This window comes from Hemiscyllium ocellatum, chromosome 19, assembly GCF_020745735.1.
Source record: "Hemiscyllium ocellatum isolate sHemOce1 chromosome 19, sHemOce1.pat.X.cur, whole genome shotgun sequence".
Lineage (NCBI taxonomy): Eukaryota > Metazoa > Chordata > Chondrichthyes > Orectolobiformes > Hemiscylliidae > Hemiscyllium > Hemiscyllium ocellatum.
In genome coordinates, this window is record NC_083419.1 from 34,909,298 (window position 1) to 34,936,858 (window position 27,561).

The 27,561-nt window shown below is 39.1% G+C and overlaps 1 protein-coding gene across 1 annotated transcript; it reads right to left on the bottom strand.

Moving 5' to 3' along the window:
• Nucleotides 1–696: 696 nt before the first annotated feature.
• On the bottom strand, nt 697–27,152 carry LOC132825057 (leucine-rich single-pass membrane protein 1-like). Its single transcript, XM_060840063.1, has 5 exons — nt 27,090–27,152; nt 12,988–13,120; nt 10,354–10,443; nt 6,381–6,518; nt 697–2,118 (listed from the first exon to the last, which is right to left on the bottom strand). Exons 1-5 carry the CDS (start codon nt 27,150–27,152, stop codon nt 1,952–1,954), a joined length of 591 nt encoding a protein of 196 aa, XP_060696046.1. The 3' UTR covers nt 697–1,951.
• Between the last annotated feature and the right edge of the window lie 409 nt (nt 27,153–27,561).

Below are 27,561 nucleotides of genomic sequence, written 5' to 3' on the forward strand. Positions count from 1 at the left end.
TAAAGATAAGGGGATTCCATTGCAGTGCTCGACTCCAATCCACATAAAATGTTGAATCTAGTCATTTATTTCATTGCTATTTGTTTATGTTACCTGTGTTTATGCACAAATTGGCTGTTATGACTTCACTACAACCATAATTATGTCTCAAAATTAGTTGCAATATGCTTTTGAATATCCTGAGGTCACAGCTGGCTTCATGAAAACCCAAGCCTTCTCTCCAAAACAGGTTCTAATTATTGACACAGTCCAAGTCAAAAATCTGGAGAAAAATATTTGATCAACTAATGCTTACTAATTAATCATTTATTATTGAAGCTTCTACCTCAGAAGAGGTTGCCAGAGGCTAACCACACTTAATTCAGTTTATGCATTATAGATTGAGTTTATATTGCCATAGGAACTGCGTTCAGCTTTTACGTTTGCTTAATTTAAATTGTCTAACCAATTAGTTCTTGTATCTTTTAATAATGCAGTTTTCAGATTATTAATTTTTAATTACATTGCCTTTAGTTCTTGTCTCAGCTAATTAAAATTCACCAATTATATCCATCGCTTTAAATATTGACATGTCAATTTTAATCCTTTTATGCAAATTTGTCACATTATCTTTCCAGGTTCATTGATTGTTACAGCTACATATCTCTTCAATATTTGTTTCAATTTCATAACAAAATCATGAAAAATTAACTCGTAGTGTTTGACATCTAGTCCCATAATATGTGGTCAACTCTTAATGGTTTAACAAGCCATTCACATAAAAGAATGAGCATTAACTTACAACAGCTTTCAAATTGTGCTTGCCCTTTGAGCCAGCTCTAGCATTCAGCAAGTTGGCAGTTACCTTGAACAGCAGAATTTGGAGCGGCAAAAAACCGAATGAACTATTCATGAAACTACACAAGTAAACAAATGGGCAGCAGTAGTGGGAATGAAAGTTCTAGCTGTACTGGTATACATGCTCATGCACCGACACACATATCAATTTCCATGTATTTACATTGCGTGCCTTCCTAAAATTTCATGCCATATTCCTCATTCTGTTAATGCTGCATTTCCCATGGCTACAACCACCTAGCCTACACATCTCAGGACACTATGGACAATTTAGCATGGCCAATCCACCTAACCTGCATATCTTTGGAGTGTGGGAGGAAACCAGAGCACCCAGACGAAACCCACACAGACACGGGGAGAACGTGCAAACTCCACATAGACAGTTGTCCAAGTTGCCCAGTTGTTAAAAGTTCTCCAGAATGAATTTAACCCATTGAATATGTCATAGCACACTCTTGGATTCAGTCTTTGCAGATTATCATATTTCACTTTGATTAGTAAAGAAGCAAAAATTCTAGTTGATACTCTCATCAAAGGATAGAATTTAGTTAGCGTATTAATTCCTATTTCTGAACAGACATTTGAAGATACTTGTTTTTGAAACAAATCAAACGGTTTGGTATTGCTATTAGTTTTATATAGAACACTTTAATACCAAAGTTCATTCATAGATTGGTACTTGCATTGGGAAGTAAATGAGAGATTGTTTAGAATTAAACAGACTCCTGTAAAAAGGAATTAACTGCCATGCAGCATTGTGACTTAATTCCTTTTGGATTTCTTGTTCTGTAATTCAAATCAGTTTATCCTGCTGGGTCAGGTGACTGTAGTCAGTCAATGGCTGATTCAGTTTAATTAGCTGGAACATTTGCAATGGATCACATTTATAATTGCATTCACTGTGAAGGGTTTGTTATTCTTAAATGTTTCTTGAAGGAATCCATGTGACTGGGCTTAGGCATTCTTCCAGCACCACAGTTGACAATATAATAGACATAGTTTGAAGATGATTATGTAAACTGAGGCATCACATTGGATGTTTTAGTTTTCATTGGAGTCTTTAAAACCTGCAGACTTTATAAGTCATTGATGCCTTTCAATTATGTTCTTCTCATCATGGGCTTTGTATGTTAGAGATGGGAGATATTCCAGTTACGTTACTATCATTTAGCTCGTTTGAAACATTGAAATGGTTCATCATGAGAATCTTGATGTCTTTAATATTTCTCTCTTCTGAGGTCACTCTTGTTGAAATGTAATTAAGCTGATTCTCCATTCTTACTGGATAAACAAGAATATATGTATGTTATTAAGTGTTTTCCAACTATGTATCAATTTTACATTGCTTTAAAGACACAAAATCCAGTCAGTTCCACAAAATGAGCGCATTACTGCGTATAATTCTCAGTTAAAGGTTAGGTTTTTGAATAACACTTTATAATAAAGCTATACTTAGCAGAATTGACATTGCAAACTAAAACTAGGGAGATCACATTTAAGTCTCCAGCTCTGAAATGATTACAAAGGCCCCATTCCAACCTTGAAGTAAAGTGCAAATCCATGTCAGTGTATTTGGCAGAGCCATCCAAAGTCCACATCCTACCCAATTAGTAATGCACCCAATTACTGTACAGACCAGGTATAAGCTTTCTGCATGACTAACTTGGTTAATCTTTGTACTTGCAAAGTGGATGCAACTAGGTTAAACTATGGATAATTATCTGAGAAATTTTGAAATGATATAAAACCATTCGGGCACTGATGTAGCACCTTCAACTGATTGTACCCAATTACAGATTCTTCTTAATTCACATAATTCCAACAAACAGATTTTATGACAGTGAATACATCTATAATTAATCCACTTACATTGTCATTATGCTACCACCCCAAATATAGAGCACCTTTCATACAATAAAACATCCCAAGGTTACAAGCAGTCCAATTTCACTTCAGACAATTTACCAGTCAGAGGGATCGAATTGATCGCCAGGGGACCATGGTTCAAGTGGGGACCAAGGACCAATGGTTAGGAGGAAAAAAAACTGCTCACCCAGGATTGGATGTTGGACATACAGTATGATGGTTTAGAGAGAGGGCATTGGGCAAGAGAGATGGAGATGGGTATTAGCAAATGATATTGCCACAGTGTGACATGTAGCTAAGGATCAGGAATGGACCATTAATAGCTCCGTGAGGGATATGAGAGATAACAGTGCAGGAACAGAAAGAGAAGCAATTACAGCTGACTCCCTTCTAGGATTGAAAAACATCAGATTAGAATCAGGTGGCTGCAGTCCCAGCTAGCCGGATATCAGTGGAAAAGCAGGGGGTGTGGGGGTGGTGGAGCACTCTTGTAATGCAGTGGTAATATTCCTAATCCTGGGTGAGGGGCCCAGGTTCAAGCCCCACCTGCTCCAGAGGTGTGTCATAACATCTAGCAACAGGTTGGTTAGCAAAATAGGTATAAAAAAAATTAAAAATTACTGGAGAAGCATTGAAATTGAATTCTATGATCAGCTGTGCCAAAGACTGCAGATAAGATGAGGAAGAAAAATAGCTTTCAGTTGGTGGTGTCCCTAAGTCTGAGACAAACCCATCCGTGTTCAAACCCATCTCCTCTGAAGGCATGTAATAACATCTCTGAACAGGATGAGTAGAAAATATCAACATAGGATGTCGTTTATCACCTTGGTAACTGCCATTTTGTTACTTTGAACTGAGTGGATTCAGACACGACATTCCAAGAAAGACAGCCCAGGTTTGAGAGACGAAAACCTTGGTAAGAATGGTGTTTTAGAAGTGGACGGGTAGTTTGCATGATGAAGGGGTCAAAGGTTAGTTTTTTGATGAGAGATGTGTTGACAACAGATTTGAAGGAGATGGTAATAATACCCGAGGAAAGAGAACCATGAGCATATTAGCTAACATGGGAATCAGGAAAGGAAATTGTACAGTCAGCAGCTTAGTAAGAATGGGGCCGAGAAATCAAAAGATGGATCTAATCAACGGAGAGCACATGAGGGGAGATTAGAGAAAAACTGATGACATTTATGAAGTCAGGGTCAGAGTAGGGAGAACCTTAGATTTAATCAGTATCAACAAGTTACAAAAGAGAAGGGAAACAATCAAGGTAGCTGATCAGATGGACTCAGTCTTTGTAACGAAAAACTCCATCAGCTCAAATAAATGCTGGAGAAACACAGCAGGTCTGTCAGCATCTGTGGAGAAAGAATTACGGTTAACATTTCAAATCCAATAACTCTTGAGAGTCAGCACTGATTTTCTCAGCACATCAGAGACGGAAGAATGTGGTGACTTCATCTGAGGATTACCATGTCTCAGGGAGGAGCAGAGGTTGAGAGGGAGTGTCCTTCATGGTAAGGAGCCCATGCTGTTGGCATTACAAAACAGTCATCCAGCCAACTGAGCTATCTGACTCCTTTTGTATAGGAACTTTCATAGGGTATTTGACAAAGTGCATTTTGTAGATGATGGATAAATCAAGTACAATTGGGGAAAAGGGCAGTAAAAACATGAATGCAAAAACAGACACAGAGTTTCACAGTGATTTTTTGAATTATAATAAAATATGCAGTTGTGCTCCCCAACATTCAGGGCTAAGACCACTGTTGCTTTGGATGAGCTGAGATGGACATCCCAAATGTTGAAATTGGATGAGGAGATGAAACTAGGAAGTGTAGTAAACAGCAAGAAGCATTGCTGTGGATCAGAATTTAATGTAACTAACAGATGGCCCATCATCCACAGTGAAAGCTGATGGCACCCCTTTCAACCCAGTCTCTACGTGAAACAAGATTTATTAATCAGCAGCAGGACCCATGCCCTGAGGCTCCTGGATCCTCTAGGCACACGAGATTGCTGTATTTGATCACTGAAGATGGTGGGGAGGAGGGTTGACCAGAAGGGGAGAAGCATTTTCCTGCAGTCCCTCTTTCCAGGTCCCTTGATTAGACAGCAAGAGTACTCCAGGATAGCAGAAGTCCACAGACAAACCCAACAAGATTTGTTGCATGTCTGGCCTAGATGGAAAGTTGAATATTAGCAAGACTAAAATGAGATCCTTAGGAGGCCCTTTAGTGGTCAATTCAGGGCCTCAATTGATCTCTAAACATGAAGACCACCCTGCCCCACAGTTAATTACAGATAGAGCAGACAGCACTATTTTTTAATGTTTAGAACTAGAGATGTGTGTTTGAAATGCACTGACTGATCGAAGTGGCTATCTTTTCAGTAGCAATCTTCAAAAGGCAATTGGGAAAAATCTGATGAAAAGTGCAGAGATATGGGCAAGAGTATGGACTGGGAATAATTGAAATTATCTTCAAAAGACCTAACACAGACTCGGTGGACTGAATGATCAACTCATTTTGAGTAAGTCACATTGAGCAGAAAAGGTAACTTTGTTTCTCTTTCCACAGATGCTGCCAGAGCTTCTGAGACTCTCCAGCATCTCCTGCTTCTGTTTCAAATTCTATCTGAACTGGATTAAAATGTATTGGTTAACATGGGTTGGGCAAAAGACTAGGCTAAAAAGATTGCTCAGGTAAGAAGCAAAGAGTCAGAGAAAGACATATTGGAGTGAAAGGCACGATTCTCATATAAATATCAAGAAAACTTGCAGAAAGTCACATTTAGTTATTACCATAACAATTGTCTGTCAAATTGTTCACTCACAGAAATGTGAAAGTGATATCTGATCTAGTACAGATAGATCAGAAATCTATTTCCATTGCCAGGTATATAGGTTCCCAGAAAGAATTTCCAACAGAATCTTAGAATACAACCACAGAATCCTAAAGTGCAGGGAGAGGCCATTCGGCCCACCAAGTCTGTGCTGACCTTTTGAAGAATATTAGAACATCCGTGGACACTACAGAACAATTGAGCATGGCCAAACCACCTAACCTGTATATCTTTGTACTGTGGTGCACTCGGAGGAAACCCACACAGACACAGGGAGAAGGTGCAAACTTCACACAGACAGTCGCTAGAGGCTGGAATCAAACCCAGGTCCCTGGCGCTGTGAGGCAGCAGTGCTAAACACTGAGCAACCATGCTGTCCCAAAGTATCAATTTATTCAATAAAACCTATTTCAAATTTTAAAAAGAAAAATTACGTGTTGCTCAGTCTGCCTTGGGCGAGAGCCATCAGAAGCAGCCAATTACTACTTCTTGCTCTGAGAATGGTGAGATTGTAGAAGCCATTTTAAGGTAACAGGAATGGAGCAATACCACTCTGAAATTATTGAGGAAGAACAGCTGGCCCCCTTCCAACCAACACCATTTCCCAAAGATCCATGGAATAGGCAGTTCAGCTCATTCAGTGACCTAAACCAGGGTTCCATGATGGGAGAGTCTCAGCAGAATAGAGTGGGTGACATGAATGATTCATCTTAGTGTTAAGCTGGTGGCCCAGTCAAGGAAGTACCTTTGTATTCCCTGAAGCAGCTTAATAAAACAACCAATCCCACTGAACTTGAGAAGGGATTTACAGTGAACCCAAAATTTATAATACTCACCAATAAAAAAGATAGCAAGCGCAGCAAGTGCAAAGCTGATCAGAAGAAGTATGATCACAGTAGCAAGTAGTAACATTTTCTTCAAATGCCGAAAGCAAGACGGAGGATCAGTTTTTGTAGAATTAACTGTTGTTGGACCTGGGAGAAACAAGATAACATCATACCAAAATTAAAATATTAACTGGGAAATAATAACATTATTGCTAAATTGTTTCCATTTTGAACACCTCCCCCACCACTTAAAAATTGTGTTGTTTTTCCTCTGTTATAATTCCAATATTCCAAGGGGTTGAATAGTTGATGGGGAAAGCAAAAACCTATAAATATATAATTGTTTATTTTGCTCAGCAACCATTTAGCAGGACAGTAGCCTGGAAGCTTTATTATCCCTTTCAACATAAGAAAGGACATGGTCTACCCTTCCCTTTATCAGCTATTCAACATCAGAACATAAGGCATGTAGACTAATTGATTATGATCTTGTATCTTTGCCCATCTATGCATTATGCCAAGGTATGACGACCAGTGTAGCCATTAATTAAAAAAAGGTTTTTAACTCCGCAGGGTTTATTATATGCCAGAAATGTCAGTCAATGACTAGTTATGTCAAATATTTCATATTTTGTTAGTTTAAGTAACTAAGTTAAAAGTTAAGGAATCTGTTTTTGCTACTATGGAAGTTTTTGGTGTGTAAAATGGCAATTTTGGACCAACTGTTATTTAACAGGCTGCCTGCTCACACCACCATGGAGTTTCTCTTGCAGTGGAATAAGCTGGAATATAGTCAAGAAGCTAAAACTATGTCGATTAGGTTTAACATGTTACAGTATCTATTTAAATGGAAAAAAGACTGTAGAAAGCTGTAGCGGAGGGATTTGGGAGTATTCGTGCATAAATCCCAAAAGCTAACAAACAAGTTCAGCTGGTAATTGTGAAAACAAATGGAAGTTTGGGCTTTATTTCAAATGGAACAAAAATAAAAATAGGGAGGTCTTGCTAAAACTTGGAATTCAAGGGAGAGTGGCAAATCTGATCCAACGTTGACTTAAAAGCATGAAACAATGATTGATGAGTACTTTTGTGACTGGAGGTTTATAGGGCTCAGCACTGAGTCCCTTGCTTTGTGTTTTTATAGTCTATATTAATAATTCACAATCAAATCCTAGAGTTACAATAAAGAGTTTTTACAGATTATTTTAAAATTGGCCATTTGGTTGGTAATAGGGATGAAAATTTTAGATTACAGGAAGGCATAAATGGTTTGGTCAGGCTGGTATATGGAAGTCAAACTGGAGAAGTCTGAGCTCATATATTTTGTGCAGTGAAGCAAGGCAATGAAATCCACAACAAATAGAGAATGCTGGGTAGTGTGGAGGAACAAACAACACTGGAATAGATGCCCACAAGTCTTTGCATGATAAGGTGGTTAAGCTGATATTTTGGCATGTCTTACTTTATCAGATAAGATAGAGAATATAAGAACAGCGAGGTTAGGCTAGAACTGTAAACAACCCCAACTAAACTACAGCATGAGTAATGTGTACAATTCTGGTCTGTATTACAGGAAACATGGAAGAAGGCACAGAGGAGATTTTTGAGAACGTTGCCAAAATTGGAAAGTTTGGATAGGCTGGGGTTATTTCCCTTGGAACTGAGTGGTGATGGTTGATTAATTGGGTGCATAACGATACGAGAAGCCTAGATAGAGCAAATACAGATGATCCATTTACCTTAACAGAGAGATCAAAAAGCAAGGAGCAAAGATTTAACACAAGTGATTGAAGAATAAGAGGGAAAATGTTTTCATGCAAAGGCTGGTTGGAATCTCAAATTCATTGCCTGAAAGAGTCATAGAACTCTGGTCATATTTAAAGAGCATTCAGACCAGTCATGCTGGTCATGCCCAGTCATAGCAGAGCTATGAACCAAGTGCAGGAAGATGGGATTCAGCTGGGTAGCTATTTATCAACTAGCACAAAAATGACAGCCAGAATAGATGTTTTTGTTCATTTCTACAAATTCTATGATTCTAAATATAACCTGTATCATTGAACTTGTGTTTGGTTGCTTTACAACATTCAATATTCCCATAGTTTCTGTAAAACCAAAAGCTTTAAGTTTCATTGGATATTTAACCATCTGTGTACACATGTATCCTTTCAACTTGCAGCTCATTTCTTAACCAAATATTTGTCCAGTTCTTTTTCAAACAGGTAATCAGATTTAACATAGATAATAGCAGTTTGAGAGAGAAACATATTTTTCTAGCTTGAGTTCAGCCATTACTGCTTTTCAATGTTGTAACTGGAGAGTAAATAATCAAATAACAGAATTGATTTCAAAATTTTAAGATCCTGAATTCTGCTCTTCCCAACCTTTAAAGAAGGCAAAAGTGAGGAATGCAGATGCTGGAAACCAGAGTTTAGATCAGAGTGGTGCTGGAAAAGCACAGCAGGTCAAGCAGCTCCGAGAAGCAGGAAAATCAATGTTTCAGGCAAAAGCCCTTCATCAGGAATAGAGGTAGGAAGCCTCCAGCGTGGAGAGATCCCAACCTTTAAAGAAGGCTAGTGCAGAAAAGGACACTGGGAGATGGCGCTGGCATATTCGAGGTGAAGGATTACCTTTAAGGTGATTTTTTTTTCAAATGGTGAAGGAAAGCAGAAGATTGAAATATTTATTGAGGGAAGAATTGCAAGCAAATAAAATGGATTTAAACATTGGAATTTTTCTTATTATTATCAGTTTATAGGGTGCGGGTGTCGCTGGCTAAGATAACATTTACTGTCCATTACTAATTGCCCTGGAGAAGGTGACAGTGAGCTGCCTTCTTAAATTTCTGCAGTCCTTGGGTGTAGAAACATCCATGATGATGGTCAGAAAACAGTGCCAGAAATTTGAGCCAGCGGTTTCACACTGCTAGCAGGGGCTCTTACCTGCAAGAAGCCAAACTCAGTCGGCACGTCTGGGATTTTGCAACCATTCAATAGGCTGAAAGTCATGGCAATGCATATCTGCATTCCAATTTGTGTTTAATCTGTAAAGTTTCCTCTTCTGTAATATCAGCCCAATAGATTACATTTACTGTCAGAGAGCTGACTCCTGATTGAATACAGAATGCACGATATGGTAGACTATTGTGGTACTTCACCAAACTTAGTATTAATTTATTTTCATTTGTATATTAAAGGCATGCTTGGTTTTACCTGGAATTCATTTTTTAAATATATTCTACATGCAAGTTATTTGTTAGTCGAAATCTATTATTCTCAGCTACATTTAAAATGAATATGAGCCTTACAATAAATATTTAAAAGTTGTGGTGGTTTGATAAACGAGTTTCACTATTACAGCTACAGAATGAAGCTCTTGAGTTGAAGGATTAGGCATGCTGTTGAGAACTTTAAAAATAGGTCTGCATTATTCCCAGCCTGTCAACTACTTGTTTGAAGAGTGCTTTAGGGCTGGGTATATAATGGAAAATACATTATTTCATCTTGATATTCTTTCAACATTGTCCAGTAATAAGTAGAAGCAAATAGAGAGGATAAGTGTTATACATAAAATATTCAAAAAATAATCTTGGTCCTCATAGCTAATAGACAATACAGATACCATACATTACCAGTAATCTAAAGAACAACCCACAAGTGTATTGTTTTAAATGACAGATTTTGAAATATCTGTACAATAAAGTGAACATCCTAACTCTATTTCATGACCATACGGAATGGTTTTAGCTGCTTGCATGATACCATTAAGACCATTTTGTTTGATGAATTACACTGTTAATGATACACCATTGAGGGCAACTCTGATAATATATACTTGCTTTTATGTTAGTGTATTTGATCATCTGCTTAGGAAATTACCTCACCCCTTCTGGATCACCAACACATCAATAACCTATATACAGAAATTGTAGCATTTTAACATTTATCTCTGATTGCTCATTTAGAATTTTTGTGCCTCATACCAACTTCAGGCTCGTTTTTCTCATTATTTTTCAACAATTCCTTCGTGGGTGCTTCAGTTTCATCAGCAACACTTCCACATTCTGCTGAATCTAGGAGAGATTTAAAGAGAATTAACTTGGCACACATTCTGCATGCTTAAAATGACAATGCCACTGGACCACTTCAATACTTTCCAGCAAACCATTGTATGAAGGCTCAGTAAAAGGAAAATGCTAATGAATTCGTTTTTGTCCTTTCCCTGATGTGCTTTAATGCATTACAGATGTTGGATAAATTAACATCTTACACATTGTTAGTGCCTTTGTAGCAGTGTTTTTTTAAAAAATGTATATGATACAAGAACAATTATAGCAAGGATATATGTTACATGGTAGTTGGTAGTACCAAAGAAAGATGTTAGAAATTGTAGAATTGTACTAGCTCAGACTTTTAAAATTGGTTTTATTTATTTGCCAGATAATGATACTAAGCGATAAGGCCATCTTAGTGAATGAAAGCCTCGGAACATAATGCCATCATTGAAAGTATCTTTAGACAGGAAAATTAAAGTACTTTTAAGCAAGTTACAGGTTCTTTGGAATAATAGTGGCAGTACACTAGGGATATTGGGTAGTAAGTAGATAAGGCTAAGTGCTGGCAGCATCTTGATATAAATATTTCTTGAAGAGAGAAATGAGAATTAACGTGTCAGGGTCCTGTTGATCCTTCCTCAGACTGATACACGGGTGGCCAGAGGCAAAACATTAATTCTGATTTCTCTCCACAAATGCTGCCAGATCAGCTGAGCTTTTCCAACAATTTCTGTTTTCGTTTCTGATTGACAGCATTCACAGTTCTTTCGTTTTTTTATTAAATATTTCCTGTGTTTGTCTGGGAAATGGTAGTTGTTCTGTGAGGGATAACATCACGTTCTAGAGAAGAACAAAGATGAAATACAAGGATTACCTTTAACTACATGTACTGGAGTATTCCACATACAAAACAAAATGATTACACTTTCTTTATCAGTTACAGGACAATGCCACTATATCATTAGCTCAATCAAGATTAACATGAGATGGCGATTTGACCAGCAGGATCATTCTTACATTTATACTTTTCTTCTGCCTCTTTCTCCCATGTTTTCCTAAAGTTCGCAAATCTTATTGTTACATGATTGCACAAGTAACAGTCGTCCTCAGTTCCATGCCTGCATGGCCAGCATTTATATGAACCCAAAAAACAAGGGGAAGCAGTGACATAGGGACTGGTAATCTGGAGGTCCCTGGTTAATTTTCTCGGGACACGGGTTTGAATCACAGAATTGCAAATGGTCAAGTCAAAAAAAGCTTATCGAATGGTACCCAGGAAACCAATGTCAATAATTGCAAAAATTCAACTAGTTTTCTAATGTATTTTAGAGAAGAAAAATCTGCCTTCTTTACCTGATCTGGTCAACATATGCCTCCAGACTCACAGCAAAGTAGCTGACTCTTAATTCTCCTTTAAAATGACCCAGGAAGCCATTCAGTGTAAAGGCAATTAGGAATGGGAATTAAATGCTAGCCTTGCTGGCGATTCCCATATCCCATGAATGAATAAAAACAAAAGATGAATGTTGACGATATTAGATGGCACAATGACATGGGGGTTTACACTGCTGCCTCACAACACCAGGGACCCAGGTTGGAATGCAGTCTTGAGTGATTCTGTGTAGAGTTTGCACATTCCCCCTGTGTCTTTATGGATTTTCTCCATGTGCTCTGGTTTCCTCCCACAGTTCAAAAATGTGCAGGTTAGGTGGATTGGCCATCCTAAATTGCCCATAGTGTCCAGTGACATAGAGGCTAGCTATATTAATGATGATAAATGTAGGTTCTGGGTTATGTCTGCATAGGATGCTCTTCAGACTTAATAGGCTTAATGGCTTTTTCCACACTTTAGTGATTCTTTGATTCTAATCACTCTGATCTTAGCCTCACTTCATATCTTCATATGCACACTTCCTAGATAGGCTGGGAACAGTGTCCTATTTCATTTGCTTTCTGGATGAGAAATGCCAATACCAGTTTTTGTAACTTTACCATTGCCTTGATTGAATGAAACTAATTCAATAAGGACCAGTCAAAACATTTTTAAGTTCCATTAATTAATATTATAATTCGGTATAATTCGGTGCAAAATGAACGCCTGAAAGTAAATTACATAATAATGTAAGAATTCCAAACTTGATGAAAAAGACTTGCTTTTAGATAACACCTTTTGCGATTATAGAATCTGAAAGCATTTGACAGCCAATTTAATTAATGCACTCCAAAGTTCGACAAAGAGCAATTTGATACACAACTAGATAATGTGTTGAATGATTTTAATTGAAAGGAAACTGAGAAGAACATTTCTGTTTTTCTTAGGAAAATGTCACATGAACTCTTTCTTCCATTTAAAGGGCAACAGGGGCCTTTGTTTGATATCTTCTGACAGGCAACACCTCCGACATGTCAGCACTCCTTCAGTACTGCACTGGAGAGTCAGAGTAAATTTTGTGCTCAAGTTCTGGATTGCAATTTGAAGTGATAACATTCTGTCTCAGAAGTGGAAGTGTTCCCCAATCAATTGAAAATATTATTAAAATATGATTTTGCAGTAATACGTACTTGACGTTGGGTCACAGGGGTCTTCACAGGTATTTGCTCTGTGCAAATTGTTTATCGAATCAACCACATAGAGTTTGCTTTCACCATCCAAGTCAAAAAGTGTTAAATCCTTGATACCGTTCTGCATTTTCATCTAACAGAAAAGAAAATTATGTAGCAAACTAAAATATAAATCTGCAACAGCTTAACCAAAAAATACAAATTCACAAGGAGTTTAATTTCAGATAAATAGGGCATCCAAATCTCTTAAAGTTTAAAACCATGTGTAATACATATATAAACAGATTAATAATCTTGAATTGTAATGTACAAAACACCAAACATCAAGTACAAATGATGTTTGGTGTTTTTACATTACAATGCAAGATTACTAATCTTAATAATCCGCATAAACAGATTAATTCCCATTCAGTATTCCATCAAAACTAAATAAAAGAGAAGGAAATCAAAGTAGAGAATATTTTCATTAAATGTAGCCTAGCCCTATTCAAATAATGTCAAATCTTTGCATTAAACCTCTCATTAGCATTCATATTTTTCAACCCAGATCCACTACTTTGTAAGGTTGCACAATTCTCAATGGCTGGCTCTATTCAGGATCTCTCAAAAGGTCTTAAAGCCAGGAAAAGATAGTACTAACATTCTATAGGTTTGCACATAAATGAAAATTTTAGTGCATCTTCACTATAAAAGAAGATGAAGAAAATTTGTAGAAGGACAAAATCTTCAAACCCCCATATACTGTTGGGTGATGACATTCTTTTTTAATGGCATTATGGTTGCACATACCTTAATTTTATAATTTCTCCTCTATTCCATGCTATCACAAACTCCATATCGCTATATAAAACCTTGGATTTCTATCTTACCTGCAGCTCTGACATTGAAATTAGGGGAGATTTTCCATTCAGGTGTTTATGACAAGATGTCTTGGAACTGCAAGTTTGCAGCTTTGATTTCTCTACATTTAAATGGAATGAGTTGAAAGTTGAGACTGAGACGAAAAAACTGTAGATGCTGGAATCCAAGGTTGACAGGCAGTAGGCTGGAAGAACACAGCAAGCCAGGCAGCATGAGGAGGTGGAGAACTCAATGTTTCGAGTGTAACACGTCTTCAGGACTAAGAAAGTTGGGACTCAGCAGGCTTGCAACTTCCTATTTAACAGTCTTTGTGAAGTTTACTTCACTTTTGTCTGCATACACATTATTCTGGAATCAAGCCTCATTCATTCTTAAAACCATGGATCAATAATCTCAGATTCCTCAGTAATAGGCAATTAGCTCTGGTATCCCATTCTTTGAGATTCTTCAGAACATAGGCTAAGCTAACATCTGACAATAGGTTTAAACTAACGTTACTTGATCAATTTTTTTTTAATGATCCAATTCATGCTATAGCCGTTTCTATTGATATTTCTATAACACCGCCTTGTTGCGACCTGCAGAGCTTCCCTTGCTTTATTTACAATTCATTCATATATTGTCATGAGACATGTTGGCAATCAATTAATGCTAAATTCCTTGTTACAAAGCTCAAATCAGTATATTTCACTGCCTTTTTTTTCTAAATCATTCTTGGCAATGAGAATACCTCAGGAATTTACTGCACATCCCTAAAAACCTCTCAAGAATGCAGAATTGAACTGCTGCAGTTCAATGTACATTAGGTTTGATACAATTAGCTTGTTGCATCAACTATTACACTTGGAAGCTAAGTCTCACGGTCTGGAATCATAAGTAAGTCAGGCTAATCCAGGCCAGATCAGAATGGCAGATTTCCTCTCCTAAAGGACATTAGTGAACCAAACGAGTTCTAAAAGTGCTGAATTGTTTTTGTATTACAGACTTATTAACTAATTGATGTATGAATTCCCTAGCCACTACATGTAGGATTTGAGTTAATGTCTCTGGAATGTGAGTGCAGGGGGCTGAACAGCAATTACCAACATGTTACCATTTCCTTATTCCCTTCCAAGGCCCCTGTTAATATCATCAAAGCTCACTACTTAGACCCTATTCTGACAGTGGCACAAAAATAACATTGAAGCATAAAGCTCTCAGCATTCTAAAGTGGTTCCTGAAGACGTGATAACTTCATGAAAACATGACAGCTCTTCTTTATGAAAACTAATCATTTTAACTGTAAGGTTATTATAAAATTGCCAAGTAAATCAAGCTTTTTTTAAAAAAAAAAGCAGATGTCTGCAATGAACCAATCCCATTGCTATTAAGCTAGCTCCTAGAAAATACAATTCAGAAATGGATGATAAAATTACATATTTTATCTATCCTGAATCCTGTGGTCTTAATATTCCACCCCTTTTCACCCTACTTCAGCTGAAGTCCTGGCAAGACTTCACATTGTGAACTTTTGCCTAACAAACCCAACCCCATCCACTTAGTGGCTAACTATCCATGAAGCTGGCCAAATCAAATCTAGTCAATTATCACTCCATCAATTGACTCTCAATCATCAGGGAAGTGATGGAAGATATCATCAACAGTGCTATCAGGCATCACTTGCTCAATGATAACCTGCTCAGTGACACCCAGTTTGGATTCTGCCATGATCACTCAGCTCCTAACCTTATTATAGCCTTGGTTTAAAACCTGGATAAAAGAGGTGAGATGAGATTGACAGCTGTCGACATCAAGGAGGCCTAGCAAAACTGGGATCAATGGGTATCGGGGGTAAACTCTTTGGAGTCATACCTGGCACATAGGAAAGTGGTTTTGCTTGTTGGAGGTCAACCATCTCAGCTCCTGGATATCGCTGCAGGAGTTCCTCCTGGATATCTCTGCCCTAGGCCCAAGCATCTTCAGCTGCTTTATCAATAACATTCCCTCCATCATAAGATCAGAAGTGGCGATATTCACCAATTATTGCACAATGATCAGTATCATTTGCTACTCCTCGGATACTGAAGCAGTCCATGTTCAAATGCAACAAGATCTGACAATATCCAGGGTTTGGCTGACAAGTGACAAGTAATATTTGTGCCACACAACTGCCAGGAAATGACCACTTCCAGTAAGAGACAATCTAACCACTGCTTCTTGACATTCAGTACTAGTACCATCACTGAATCCCTGGCTATCAAACATCCTGGGAGTTACCATTGATAAGACTCACCACATAAACACAGTGGTTACAAACGCAGGTCAGAGGCTCGGAATAATACAACAAGTAACTCACCTCCTGACTCCCCAATGCCTATCCACCATCAACAAAACACAAGTTAGGAGTGTGACGGAATACTCCCTGCTTGCATGGATGGGTACAGATCCAGCAATACTCAAGAAGCTTGATACTATCCAAAACAAAGGAACCCTCATGACTGGCACTACATCCACAAGCATGCACTCCCTCCACCACCAATGCTCTGTAGTAACAGTATGTACTATCCACAAGATGCGCTGCAGAAATTCACCAAAAATCCTCAGACAGCACCTTCCAAACCCATGACAGCTTCCATTTAGAAGGACAAGTGCAGCAGATACATGGAAACCTGCAAGTTCCCTTCCAAGTGACTCACCATCCTGACTTGAAAATAAAACCGTGATTCCTTTAGTCACTGGGTCAAAACTCTGGAATTTCCTACCAAATGGCATTGTGGGTCAACCTACAGATCTTGACTGCAGTGGCTCAAGAAAGCAGCTCACTACCATCTTCTTGAGGGCAATTAGGGATGAGTGATAACTGCTGGCTGGCCAACGATGCCCAGGTCCATAAAAACTGCCTTCAAGTTGGTTTTCTGACCAACAGGAAGTCTCAGCACAGGGAGCAACATGCAAATCAGAAACCATCATGTCTTTAGTGGGAGCAATGGCTTCTGTTGGTTCGGCAGTGGAGCTGGCACAAAGGCATTGTTGTGCCGAAACCAGGACTAAAGGTAAGTCTGGAGATTTTTGCCTTGTCCAGGCTGGTAGGCTCCAGAAAATGCAGTGAGGGGCCTGGAACAAAGGAGCCAAACATGTAGGAAGGTATTGGCTCTCTGACAAGCCCACTGACTCCCCCTATCCCCTACCAAATATTCATCGCCAACCTGCACAGTAAAAGCCTACCAGTGTGGCATGATCCAGCCTCTAAGTAAGACTTAAGGGGCCTCAAATGGCTCATGGCCTGGCATGCCCCCTGACAACACCACGCCGCTGGTAAAATTGTGGTGGGCACTGATCCAAGTTGATAAGCATGGATAAAGTACTGTGGCATTTACTTCCCCCTTCCCGTCTGCACAAACTGCCAGCCTGCTGTCATTGTCAGATTAGATCAACTAATTATATAAAATAGTTTGTTTTACTATCCCCATGTTACATGGCTTGAGGAAATTATTGTTATTCCAATACTTTCAATTGATCATTAGAAGCTGCACTGTTTGTGTCCTGATGTAATTCGAGCTGAGTTGACAACTCCTTTTCTCATTTCATTATTGCACTTCTATTATGGGTCCAGATAATTTGAGTGTGCAAACCTCACACCAGTGAAATTTTAAATTAACCAATAACAAAAGTCTAACTTTATAATTACATATCTACTTGGATTTTTCAAGGAAATCAGTTAATATACACGTATGGAGTCTTTGAAGACTCAAGTTTGGGTAAATTGATAAGAACATCTTACTTATATTAAACAAATACATTTTACTGTTCAAATTTAATAACAATTACAGAATCATTCTCCAAATCTGTGTGCGTCAGGACTTAGGTGCATCTTAAACATTTATTTCACTAATCAACTGTTAGAGAAATTTGATATTAAATTGGAAATTGATGAACAGAAGTTTCAGGTTACTGTCTAGTGTCCATTTGATATAATGTTAAAAACTCAGCGATTTAATTATAGCAATCACTACTTACACCACTTTCTCCAAAAATAAATTCTACTTACCAGGCTTCCTTTGGAATCAAATAGAATTCTGTGAAGCATAAATTGAATCAATGGGTTGTCAGCAATCACCAAGAAAATTACAAAATTGAGGTGATCTTTTAATATAAACAGCGTACTGCTTGAAAATCTCTTCACTGAAACAGAACTGCTGCAGATCAGCTGTGTGACTCCAGCAAACTACACTCAACAATCTAAATATAGATGTTCCCACATCAAGTACTCGGGTTTCTAAATTTTAGCATATCGAACCAACATGGGAATATCCATGGAGAATCCTTTTTACAACATAGCTCTGTACAATTTCTCATTAAAAAGTTTCTAAGTTAGACTTTGGATTCTACTTAAAATTGAAAGTTCAAGACATGACGATGAAATATTTGTTTCCATGTATGGTCACAGCTGCAGGGAAACTATGAATTGCATTCTTACAAGAAGGGAATGGTGGTCTTTTAATTTGGCTTGCTGGTTCTGAAGGAATGCACAGATGGACCTTCAACCTGAAATAACAAAGATCTCCCCAGGGTCGAATATGGTTGCAAGGCAGGCTAATGATTGAAAATGTGTTTCAGCAGAGTCAAACAAACTAGTCCCAGAAATAAACATATTGAAACTAATTGCCTTTTTTATACAAAAGTACTGTAGTCAAAGTGGTGCTACAATGACCTTGCAAAATAATCAGTGAGCTCTTCAGATGGACTCAACTTGATTTGAGTATGTTAGAAAAAACGTGCAATATCATCCAAGATATCTCGGTGTTTAAAAGGTTCCTTGTGTAGGTCAAAGTGAACTGACTCTAAAACATTAATGTACAGGGAGCAAGCACAAGTTGTTTGTGAGAATGTTATTAACAGAGATTTGTATCTAAGTCAAGTGAGCCAAAGACATTTCAGATCCAATTTCCACAATCTGAGTCTTGCAGAAATTATAAGTTGGTGAACGAAGCTTCTGGTCTCTTCTTGCTCCACTTGTCATCACCTTTACATTTAAGACGTTCAAAAGATGAGTAAGTAAAGACATCTGTCTGCAATGTGAAACTAGGAAACAGCACTGTGAGGTGATGATTGTGCAAACATTAGTTGCGGGGTGAGATTGTTTTCAGTATTAGTGTGAAGACAGTGAGTATACTTAGAACAGGAAAATGGTGCTGCAGTGTGTTTTTTTTGGTTGAAAGGAGGAGAGTAAACTACTATAATTGGTGGGAAGGGACAGAGACAGGAGCATTGGTTGTTGTTGTTAAAAAACAGGAGGTGAGGAACTATAATCAATTTCAATTGTGAAATAATTGAACCCTTTCCGACTATATAGTCAAGTCTTGCTATTGTTGCAACTAACAATGCTCCCCTCAACTCCCCCTGCCCAATCTGCTGGGTAATTACATGATGATCCTGCTATATAGTGGCATGGCACATCTTTTTCCTGACTTCCAAAGAGGGACATGAAAATTGCACATCAAACTTGTCCCAAATTTAAAGAGCAGACAAAATTCTGTCTAGGCTGCCATGAAATTCGAAAACCAGAAATGTAATTTCACTTTAAGGTATGCATCCAGACTTTAAAACACTCCTCAGATGATCCACTTAAAAACTGGACTGCAAAAATATAGAAACTGCCTGTTTTCTGATATGATTACATGAGATTACAACAGTCAAATTAAAAGATGGTCAAGATATTACAATCACTGGTCCCACTCTGGCATTATCACAAGGGTTTGTTGATTTTCCTAGCTACCCCACATTAAAACCAAGACTTAGGATTCAGCAGCAATTAAATAACTTCCAATTTTACACTGGGCAGATGGTGTGCTGAACAATCAGCCTGTCCAGCCAATGGCTGAAGACCTGAATGATTTACATAATCACCTGAATTTGTAATTTGGGGAGGGCTGATTCACGAAAGTAATCACAACACCATATAGGTAACTTTTGGGGTGTGGGATTCTTGGGTAGTATTGAAAGGATTTCTTAAATGGGTAGAGCCAGTACTCAAATCTTCAGGAGGTAGCTTTGGCCTGGGAAGAAATCTCCAGCATTTTAGATGGTATTGTGACAGGCATTTCTTGAACAGGTCCACAGCAAAGTGATCCTAGGTGCTAAGTCCCTGGCTAAATAGATGGATCCTTGTAGGTAGAAAGAAAAACAAATCTAAAATTGGATTTAACATTAAATGTTTCAGGCTTATTATGACAACAGCAAGCATTGACGACCAATACTCAACTAACTTCCTCTGACTTTAATGCCCCAGACCTTCATGATTTTTAAACAAGATAAACACGGACCTAAATGGTTGCTATGATCAGTTGGCCAGGCTGAGCCAAGCTCATGAAATCATCAGTAAAGAAGAATCAGTCTGAGCTGAAACTACTACTGGTACAAGACACTGGAACCCAGGTATGTCTTATATGGTTTGAAATCAAACCTTTCTGGAAGTTAAACGTTGGGATGAAAGTCACAATGGATAATTTTTAAATGGAAAACTACAACAAATGACGCCAGTGACACACAGGTTAGAAAGAAGGCCATGATTTGGAGTCCCCTCATCTGGTTGTAAAAATGGGACAGAGTTAGGAACTTTCACCAAATTTGACAACTTTAGTGGACTGTAATGAAATAGTAAAGCCTAGAGATACCAAAGCTGCAGGTTTCGATAGCAGATGAGGCAGGATCAGAGGTGAACAATGGTACAGATTTGAAAGCACACAGTAATGGTTCAATTAGGTGGTTAACAACTCGTCTGGAAAAAAATTTGCAAAACAATCTGGTTCAGCTTCAGATAATTGTCTGAATGAGGGATAGGGAACCGATACTGGGAAAAAAATTCTGCTTGTCCAATACTCCATAGCAGACAAGCAGAAAGTGGTTAAGAGGTGGTGAAGGAAGCAAATGCCAGCAGAATATGTTACATTCCTGATGCGTTTGTGGGTGAGTGCCTTGAGGGCTAGCACGTACATGACAAACAGGCCAAAAGTAGATCCTCAGGAGCTTTCCAGGAATGGGGAAAGGCCATTATAGGTAATTCTCTAAATTTGATTGAACAGCAAAGAATGGAACTAAGTATGCCAAACACCTCTGGACTTGGGAGGAGATATGTTGGAGAAGGATGGTACCAACTACCAGTTGAAGGCTGTTGTTATGCTTAGAATGTTGAGAATGAATGGTTTATGCTCATCATAGCAAAGTCCAAAGAGATTTAAGGACTGTGATTGGGTCAGAATATGACTGAAGTATCACACAAAATTGAAGGAAGAACTGCATTTGAGACACCATAGGACAGAGGAGTGGAAGTAAGGCCATTCAGCCCATTGAGTCCACTCCACCATTTACTCATAACTAATGGACATTTCAACACCACTTAGCCACACTCTCCCGGTATCCCTTAATTCCTGGGCTTGAGAAAAAAAACTAACCGGTGGCAGAGTCCAAATCACTCAGCATAAGGTTTTAGTTCTACTATTTTGATCATGCTTTGCAACATTTAAGAGATCATACCTAAAAGATTCAAAGGAATGCATCAGTTTGGTTGCAGTGATACAGGCGGTCTATTGCTCTCATGTAATTCCGAGCATATTAAATTAGTGATTGTGTCAAAATAATTCCACTTCCAATATTTACAGTCTGTTTTATGTTTGACCAGTTTCGCTCTCCACAGATGCTGCTTAAGCTGTTGAGTGTTTCCAGCACTCTTCTACTGCAAGACAGCATTCATTGACATCTACACATTCCAGCAGTTATCAAGAAAAAAGATTTAAGTTCTAAAGGAGCAGCCAAAAACTTATCAAAACTACATTTGCAACTGCAATTGAAATATTAGCGAGATGCAAGGCCAGCTAAAGCTATATTTGGATGCTGTGAACAAAGCAATTTTCTAATGCGTGTGTGGTTGAAGGTTGCAGATGGCTTTTAGGAATGAATACCAGATGCACACAGTAAGAATTACATACAGAATGGAGTCCAGGCTTTCATTCCACTCAAGCTTTTACAAAATAGTTTTTGTTCAGTTAGGATTCGCTATTAAATATTCGAGAGATATGGATTATACACCATTGATTTATCAATAGCTCAAGACTATTCATACAGCACACAATTAGCCGATACTGAGAAAACAGTTAACTGAGTAAATATCTATAAAGCAGACCCATTTGACTGACTTTAGAAATATGAATTAAAAAAGGATAAAACATGCAATATTAAAAACCTTTGATAAAATGTCATTGTAAGGCCTCCAAAGTGGGGTTGGCAGTTGGCAAAAGCTGGGCAGAGCAAGGATGCCAGACCCCAGTGCAGACTATGGTGGCAGCGATCAGTTCGACCACTAACACTATTTGGCTGCAGAGAGACTTCGGGAGACTGTGGTCTTTGGCTTTATAACCTTTGCTTCTTGCTTTTCTGACCTATGGTTATACTGTGTTCAGCTATAATGTAACTTCTTTGTCTTCATTTCTTCATTTTGTAACAAAGGATTGTACCTAGGCACATCGGTACCTATGATAGTGGTGTAAGTGGTGACTTTTAAACCTTTCACAGCATACATGAGTACGTGACAAGAAAGCTACTTCAGTTTAAAAAAAGAGGAATATTGCTGGATAGGAAAAAGCTGTGGGTTTGAGGTTATTTCTATTTGAAATATTAGGAATGTGACATGTCACTGTGTTCAGCTATTAATTATTCATGTCATAACAATGGAAAATGCTTGAAACATTCAACAGTTTAAACAATAGAGGAGTAAGGTACAGATTAACCAGGATTAAGGTTATAGTTATGTAGAGAGGTTGGTGAAGACAATATTTCCCATTACACTAGAAGGCTTACTGCAAAGGCTTGTAGTAAAGTATCTAAAATATGACCTTGAAAGTCTATTTTGAACATATAATATTGCATGAGATAAGAAAACATCTAGAGTGATTAGAATTCTCTACCATTAACCATTTAAGCAAAACTATAATAAAACATTAAATAGTAATTCAAGAGAGAAATCAGAATGAGAAATCAAATGTGTTTCAGCTGTGACGATTGGATTAAACAGCAGGAGAGACTTTAAGCCAAATGGTAGGCTTTTTATGCAAATATTATGAAGGTGCACAAGTTAATAGTAATTAAAGTTTAATTACGTACAATATCTTCTGAAGCCCATTCCATTTTCAAACACTACATTCAAAATTGTGATGAAATTGGAGGCCAGAAAGTTTGCTGTATTTGGTTCCATATTCATTCATTATTCACATTTGATGTGAAACAAAACTTTCTTTAAGGATGGCGTTCTTTTTGCTACATTAAGAGATGGACTATTGAAACAGAGAACATTTCAGCGCAGTACAGGCCCTTTGGTCCTCGATGTTGCACCAACATATGGAACCAATCTGAAGCCCATCTAACCGACACTATTCCATTCTTGGCCATGTGCCTATCTAATGACCATTTAAATGTTCTTAAAGTTAGCAAGTCTACTACTGTTGTAGTGTGTTCCACACCCCTAATACTGAGTAAAGAAACGACCTCTGACATGTCTTATATTTATCACCCCTCAATTTAAAGCTATGTCCCTTTTTGCTAGCCATCACCATTTGAGGAAAAAGGATCTCACTGTTCAACCTATTTAACTCTGATTATCTTATGTCTCAATTAAGTCACCTCTCAACCTACTTCTAACAAAAACAGCCTCACGTCCCTCAGCCTTTTCCTTATAAGACCTTCATAATAAATTGAATTTTATTATCTAACTTTCATCATATGCTGTTTAATACCAGTGGTTTTTAAAGGACTAAAAGTTCTCTTAAAGAAAAATGCGGGCTAAAATGCCTGCAGTTGTCACCCAACCACAAATCCAGGCAAGCTTCAGAAGATCCATACAGTCCAATCCAGAGATTGATTATGAAAGTTCAAGCATGTGGTATCAAAAGTAACATACTGACATGGATTAAAGGTTGGCTAACAGACTGAAAAAAAATAGGAGTGAAGAGGTCATCCTCAGTAGCAGTTGATTACCAATGGTGCAGAGGCTCATTGGATAGGGTATAGGTAAGAGCTACTGCAGTGCTTAATAAGCCACAATCGGACTAGGCTTGACAGGCTGAAAGGCCTAATTCAGTTCAAAAAAAAACCCCACAGAAACCAGACAATGAAGTGCATCAGGAAACTCACTTCTGGTTGAATTCACGTTGAGTTTGTTTCACATATTGGGAGAGGAGAGGCTTGCTTACTTTTTAGCCATTTTAGAAAGGCCATGGAGCAAGATTCTAGGATGCACACAAATGTAGCTGTTTAAAAATAGTTAAGCAAAGCAGGAAGGAGAATATATGTGTCACAAGAGCTGGAACTCTTCCTTTCTGTCTATTTTCACTATTTCAAAAATAAAACAGCACTCTGAAAAAAAAATCAATTTGGGGAAATGACAATTCACTGAGAACTCAGGAAATAAAATCATCTACCCTCTCCAAATCTTAGCGATGACTTTATAACAACCTTTAGAGAGGCTGAGCATGGATACAGTGCTGCATAGTTTGCACTAGAGCCATCATAGGCAGATTGATAGGCCTCATGACAATGTTCTTATGCTTGGACAGATCAGGACCTACTTTACATCATTTAATAGAAAAAGAGTTCCCTGCATAATTCTTGCATGTTGTGCTCTACCAACTAGAGGCAGCAAGGAGGGGAACATGGAGGACGAGGAGCTATGACAGCAGTAGCATTCTTGAGGAAAATAAAACATTTATTAAGAACAACACTTTCATCATTCAGCACAAATGATGGGCACAAAAAGCCAGACAGGACTTGACATTCCCAGCAGATTTGAATGAAGTAATTATTCACTGCTTTTACATCCATGTGTTTACAGTCAAACAGCCTGCACATTCCCACATGCATCTTTTTGGTTTGTTTGTTCTGCCCCCTGAACTCATCTCTACCTACCTCGACACTGTCCTATCCTCAGAGTCCAGGAACTCCCCATATATGTTCGAGACACCACCCACGTCCTCCACCTCCTCCAAGACTTCAGTTTCCCCAGCCCCCAACGCCTCATCTTCACCATGGATATCCAATCCCTCTACACCTCCATCCGCCATGACCAGGGCCTCCAAGCCCTCAGTTTTTTCCTCTCCAGACATCCCCAACAGTACCTTTCCACCGACACGCATTCGTTTGGCCGAACTGCTCCTTACCCTTAATTTCTCCTTTGAATCCTCCCACTTCCTCCAGACCAAAAGGGGTTAGCCATGGGCACACGTATGGGCCCCAGCTATACCTGTCTTTGTTGGCTACGTAGAACAGTTGATCTTCCGTAATTACATGAGCACCACTCCCCACCTCTTCATCTGCTACATTGGCACCACCTCGTGCTCCTGCGAGGAGGTTGAGCAATCCATCAACTTCACCAACACATTCCACCCTGATCTTAAATTTACCTGGACCATCTCGGACACCTCCCTCCCCTTCCTGGACCTCTCCATCTCCATTAATGACTACCGACTTGACACTAACATTTTTTACAAACCGACCGACTCCCACAGCTACCTGGATTACACCTCTTTCCATCCTACCTCTTGCAAAAATGCCATCCTGTATCCCCAATTCCTCCGCCTCAGCCGTATCTGCTCCCAGGAGGATCAATTCCATCATCGAACACTCCAGATGGTATCCTCCTTTAGAGACCGCAATTTCCCTTCCCACGTGGTTAAAGATGCCCTCCAATGCATCTCGTCCACATCCCGCACCTCTGCCCTCAGACCCCACCCCTCCAACCGTAACAAGGACAGAACGCCCCTGGTGCTCACCTTCCACCCCACAAACCTTTGAATAAACCAAATCATCCACCGACATTTCCACCACCTCCAAAAAGACCCCACCACCAGGGATATATTTCCCTCCCCACCCCTTTCCGCCTTCCGCAAAGACTGTTCCCTCCATGACTACCTGGTCAGGTCCACGCTACCCTACAACCCACCCTCCCATCCTGGCACATTCTCCCGTCACCACAGGAACTGTAAAACCTGTGCCCACACCTCTATCCAAGGTCCTAAAGGAGCCTTCCACATCCATTAAAGTTTTACCTGCACATCCACCAATATCATTTATTGTATCCGTTGCTCCCGATGCGGTCTCCTCTACATTGGGGAGACTGGGTGCCTCCTAGTACAGCGCTTTAGGGAACATCTCCGGGACACCCGGACCAATCAACCACACCGCCCTGTGGCCCAACATTTCAACTTCCCATCCCACTCCTGGGCCTCCTTCACAGTCGCTCCCTCACCACCAGACACCTGAAGGAAGAACGCCTCATCTTCCACCTCGGAACACTTCAACCCCAGGGCATCAATGTGGACTTCAACAGTTTCCTCATTTCCCCTTCCCCCACCTCACCGCAGTTCCAAACTTCCAGCTCAGCACTGTCCCCATGACTTGTCCTACCTGCCTAGCTCCTTTTCCAACTACCCTCTCCTCCCTGACCTATTACCTTCATCCCCTCCTGCACTCACCCATTGTACTCTATGCTACTTTCTCCCCTCCCCCACCCTCCTCTAGCCAGGCTCACTACCTTTATTCCTGAAGGGCTTTTGCCCGAAACATCGATTTTACCACTCATTGGATGCTGCCTGAACTGTTGTGCTCATCCATCACCACCGATCCAGAATCTGGTTTCCAGCATCTGCCGTCATTGTTTTTACCTTGCAGTGAATGTTGCTTGGACACAACATAACAGGAGCAGTCTCTATCCCATCCCAACTAATGATAGCTTCTTTATAGGGCTGAACATGCCATGTCAGCCAACCCTCAACCCAATTTAGGCCATTGTCCAATGTGCTATTTTCTCCTGGAAGCTTCTAGTTTCTGTGCAAGTAGGCAACGATTGAGAGATGTAGGAAATGCAGAGAATAGAAATGAGAAAATCGAGAGGTGAAATCCATGGAGGAAAGATACTGCGTATGAAGGGTAGATCCAGAGCCACGATGAGAAGTGGATCCACTAGCAGAGTCAGAATAGAAATGTAGCAGAGAAGAGATAGTTGCACTTACCCTTGCAGAGCACAGGGTATTGACTAGCTCTTAGTCTAGAGGAGCATCTAGCAATGCATAGTACTGATCCAGGTGGCAACTTCAGGCCAGACTGGCAGCATCTGATGCCATGGTCTCCTCGGTCAGTTCTGAAGATAATCATCCTCTTCACCATATCCACAACCACCAGCTCCCTGTCTGCAAGCCATCATGCCAAAAGAAACTTACCTCAAGCCAAAAGGAGATCCATTCATGAGCAAACTGTGAAGAGCTATTCCTGGCTTGCAGCATTTGAACCAGTATGCAACTGGACTTTAAATATGGTCTTGGAGTAGTGACTGTTGGACAGCCTCAGCACTGCTGAGTACTTCTGTTGCTGATCCATGCAAGGTAATCCAAAATAGATAGCAAACAGCAAAATAGCTATTTCATTTTAAGTTAGACTTGTCAGTCTTAAGACACTTAAAACTTAAGTTTTATTTGACATATTTCTGGCTTTTGTCTACATTGGTTGGGTAATATTATTTATTCACTCAAGAATACCTTTGTTATTGGTTTTTGTTTTCTAAAAAAAACTTAACTGAAAGCAGAATTTTTGTTGCTTGCAATCAAGAGATCTCATATCACTAACTCGCAGCTGGGCACAAGAGATTGCAATGCATATCATCTCAGGTCTTTGAACCATGTTAAAAGGTGAGCC

Coding starts and splice junctions, on each gene's coding strand:
- LOC132825057 (XM_060840063.1), bottom strand. CDS start 27,152: ATGCTGCAAGCCAGGAATAGCTCTTCACAGTTTGCTCATGAATGGATC. Junction 13,121..27,089: donor GGATCTCCTTTTGGCTTGAG/GTAAGTTTCTTT, acceptor CTTTTCTGTTAG/ATGAAAATGCAGAACGGTAT. Junction 6,519..10,353: donor GAAAAACGAGCCTGAAGTTG/GTATGAGGCACA, acceptor TGTTTCTCCCAG/GTCCAACAACAGTTAATTCT.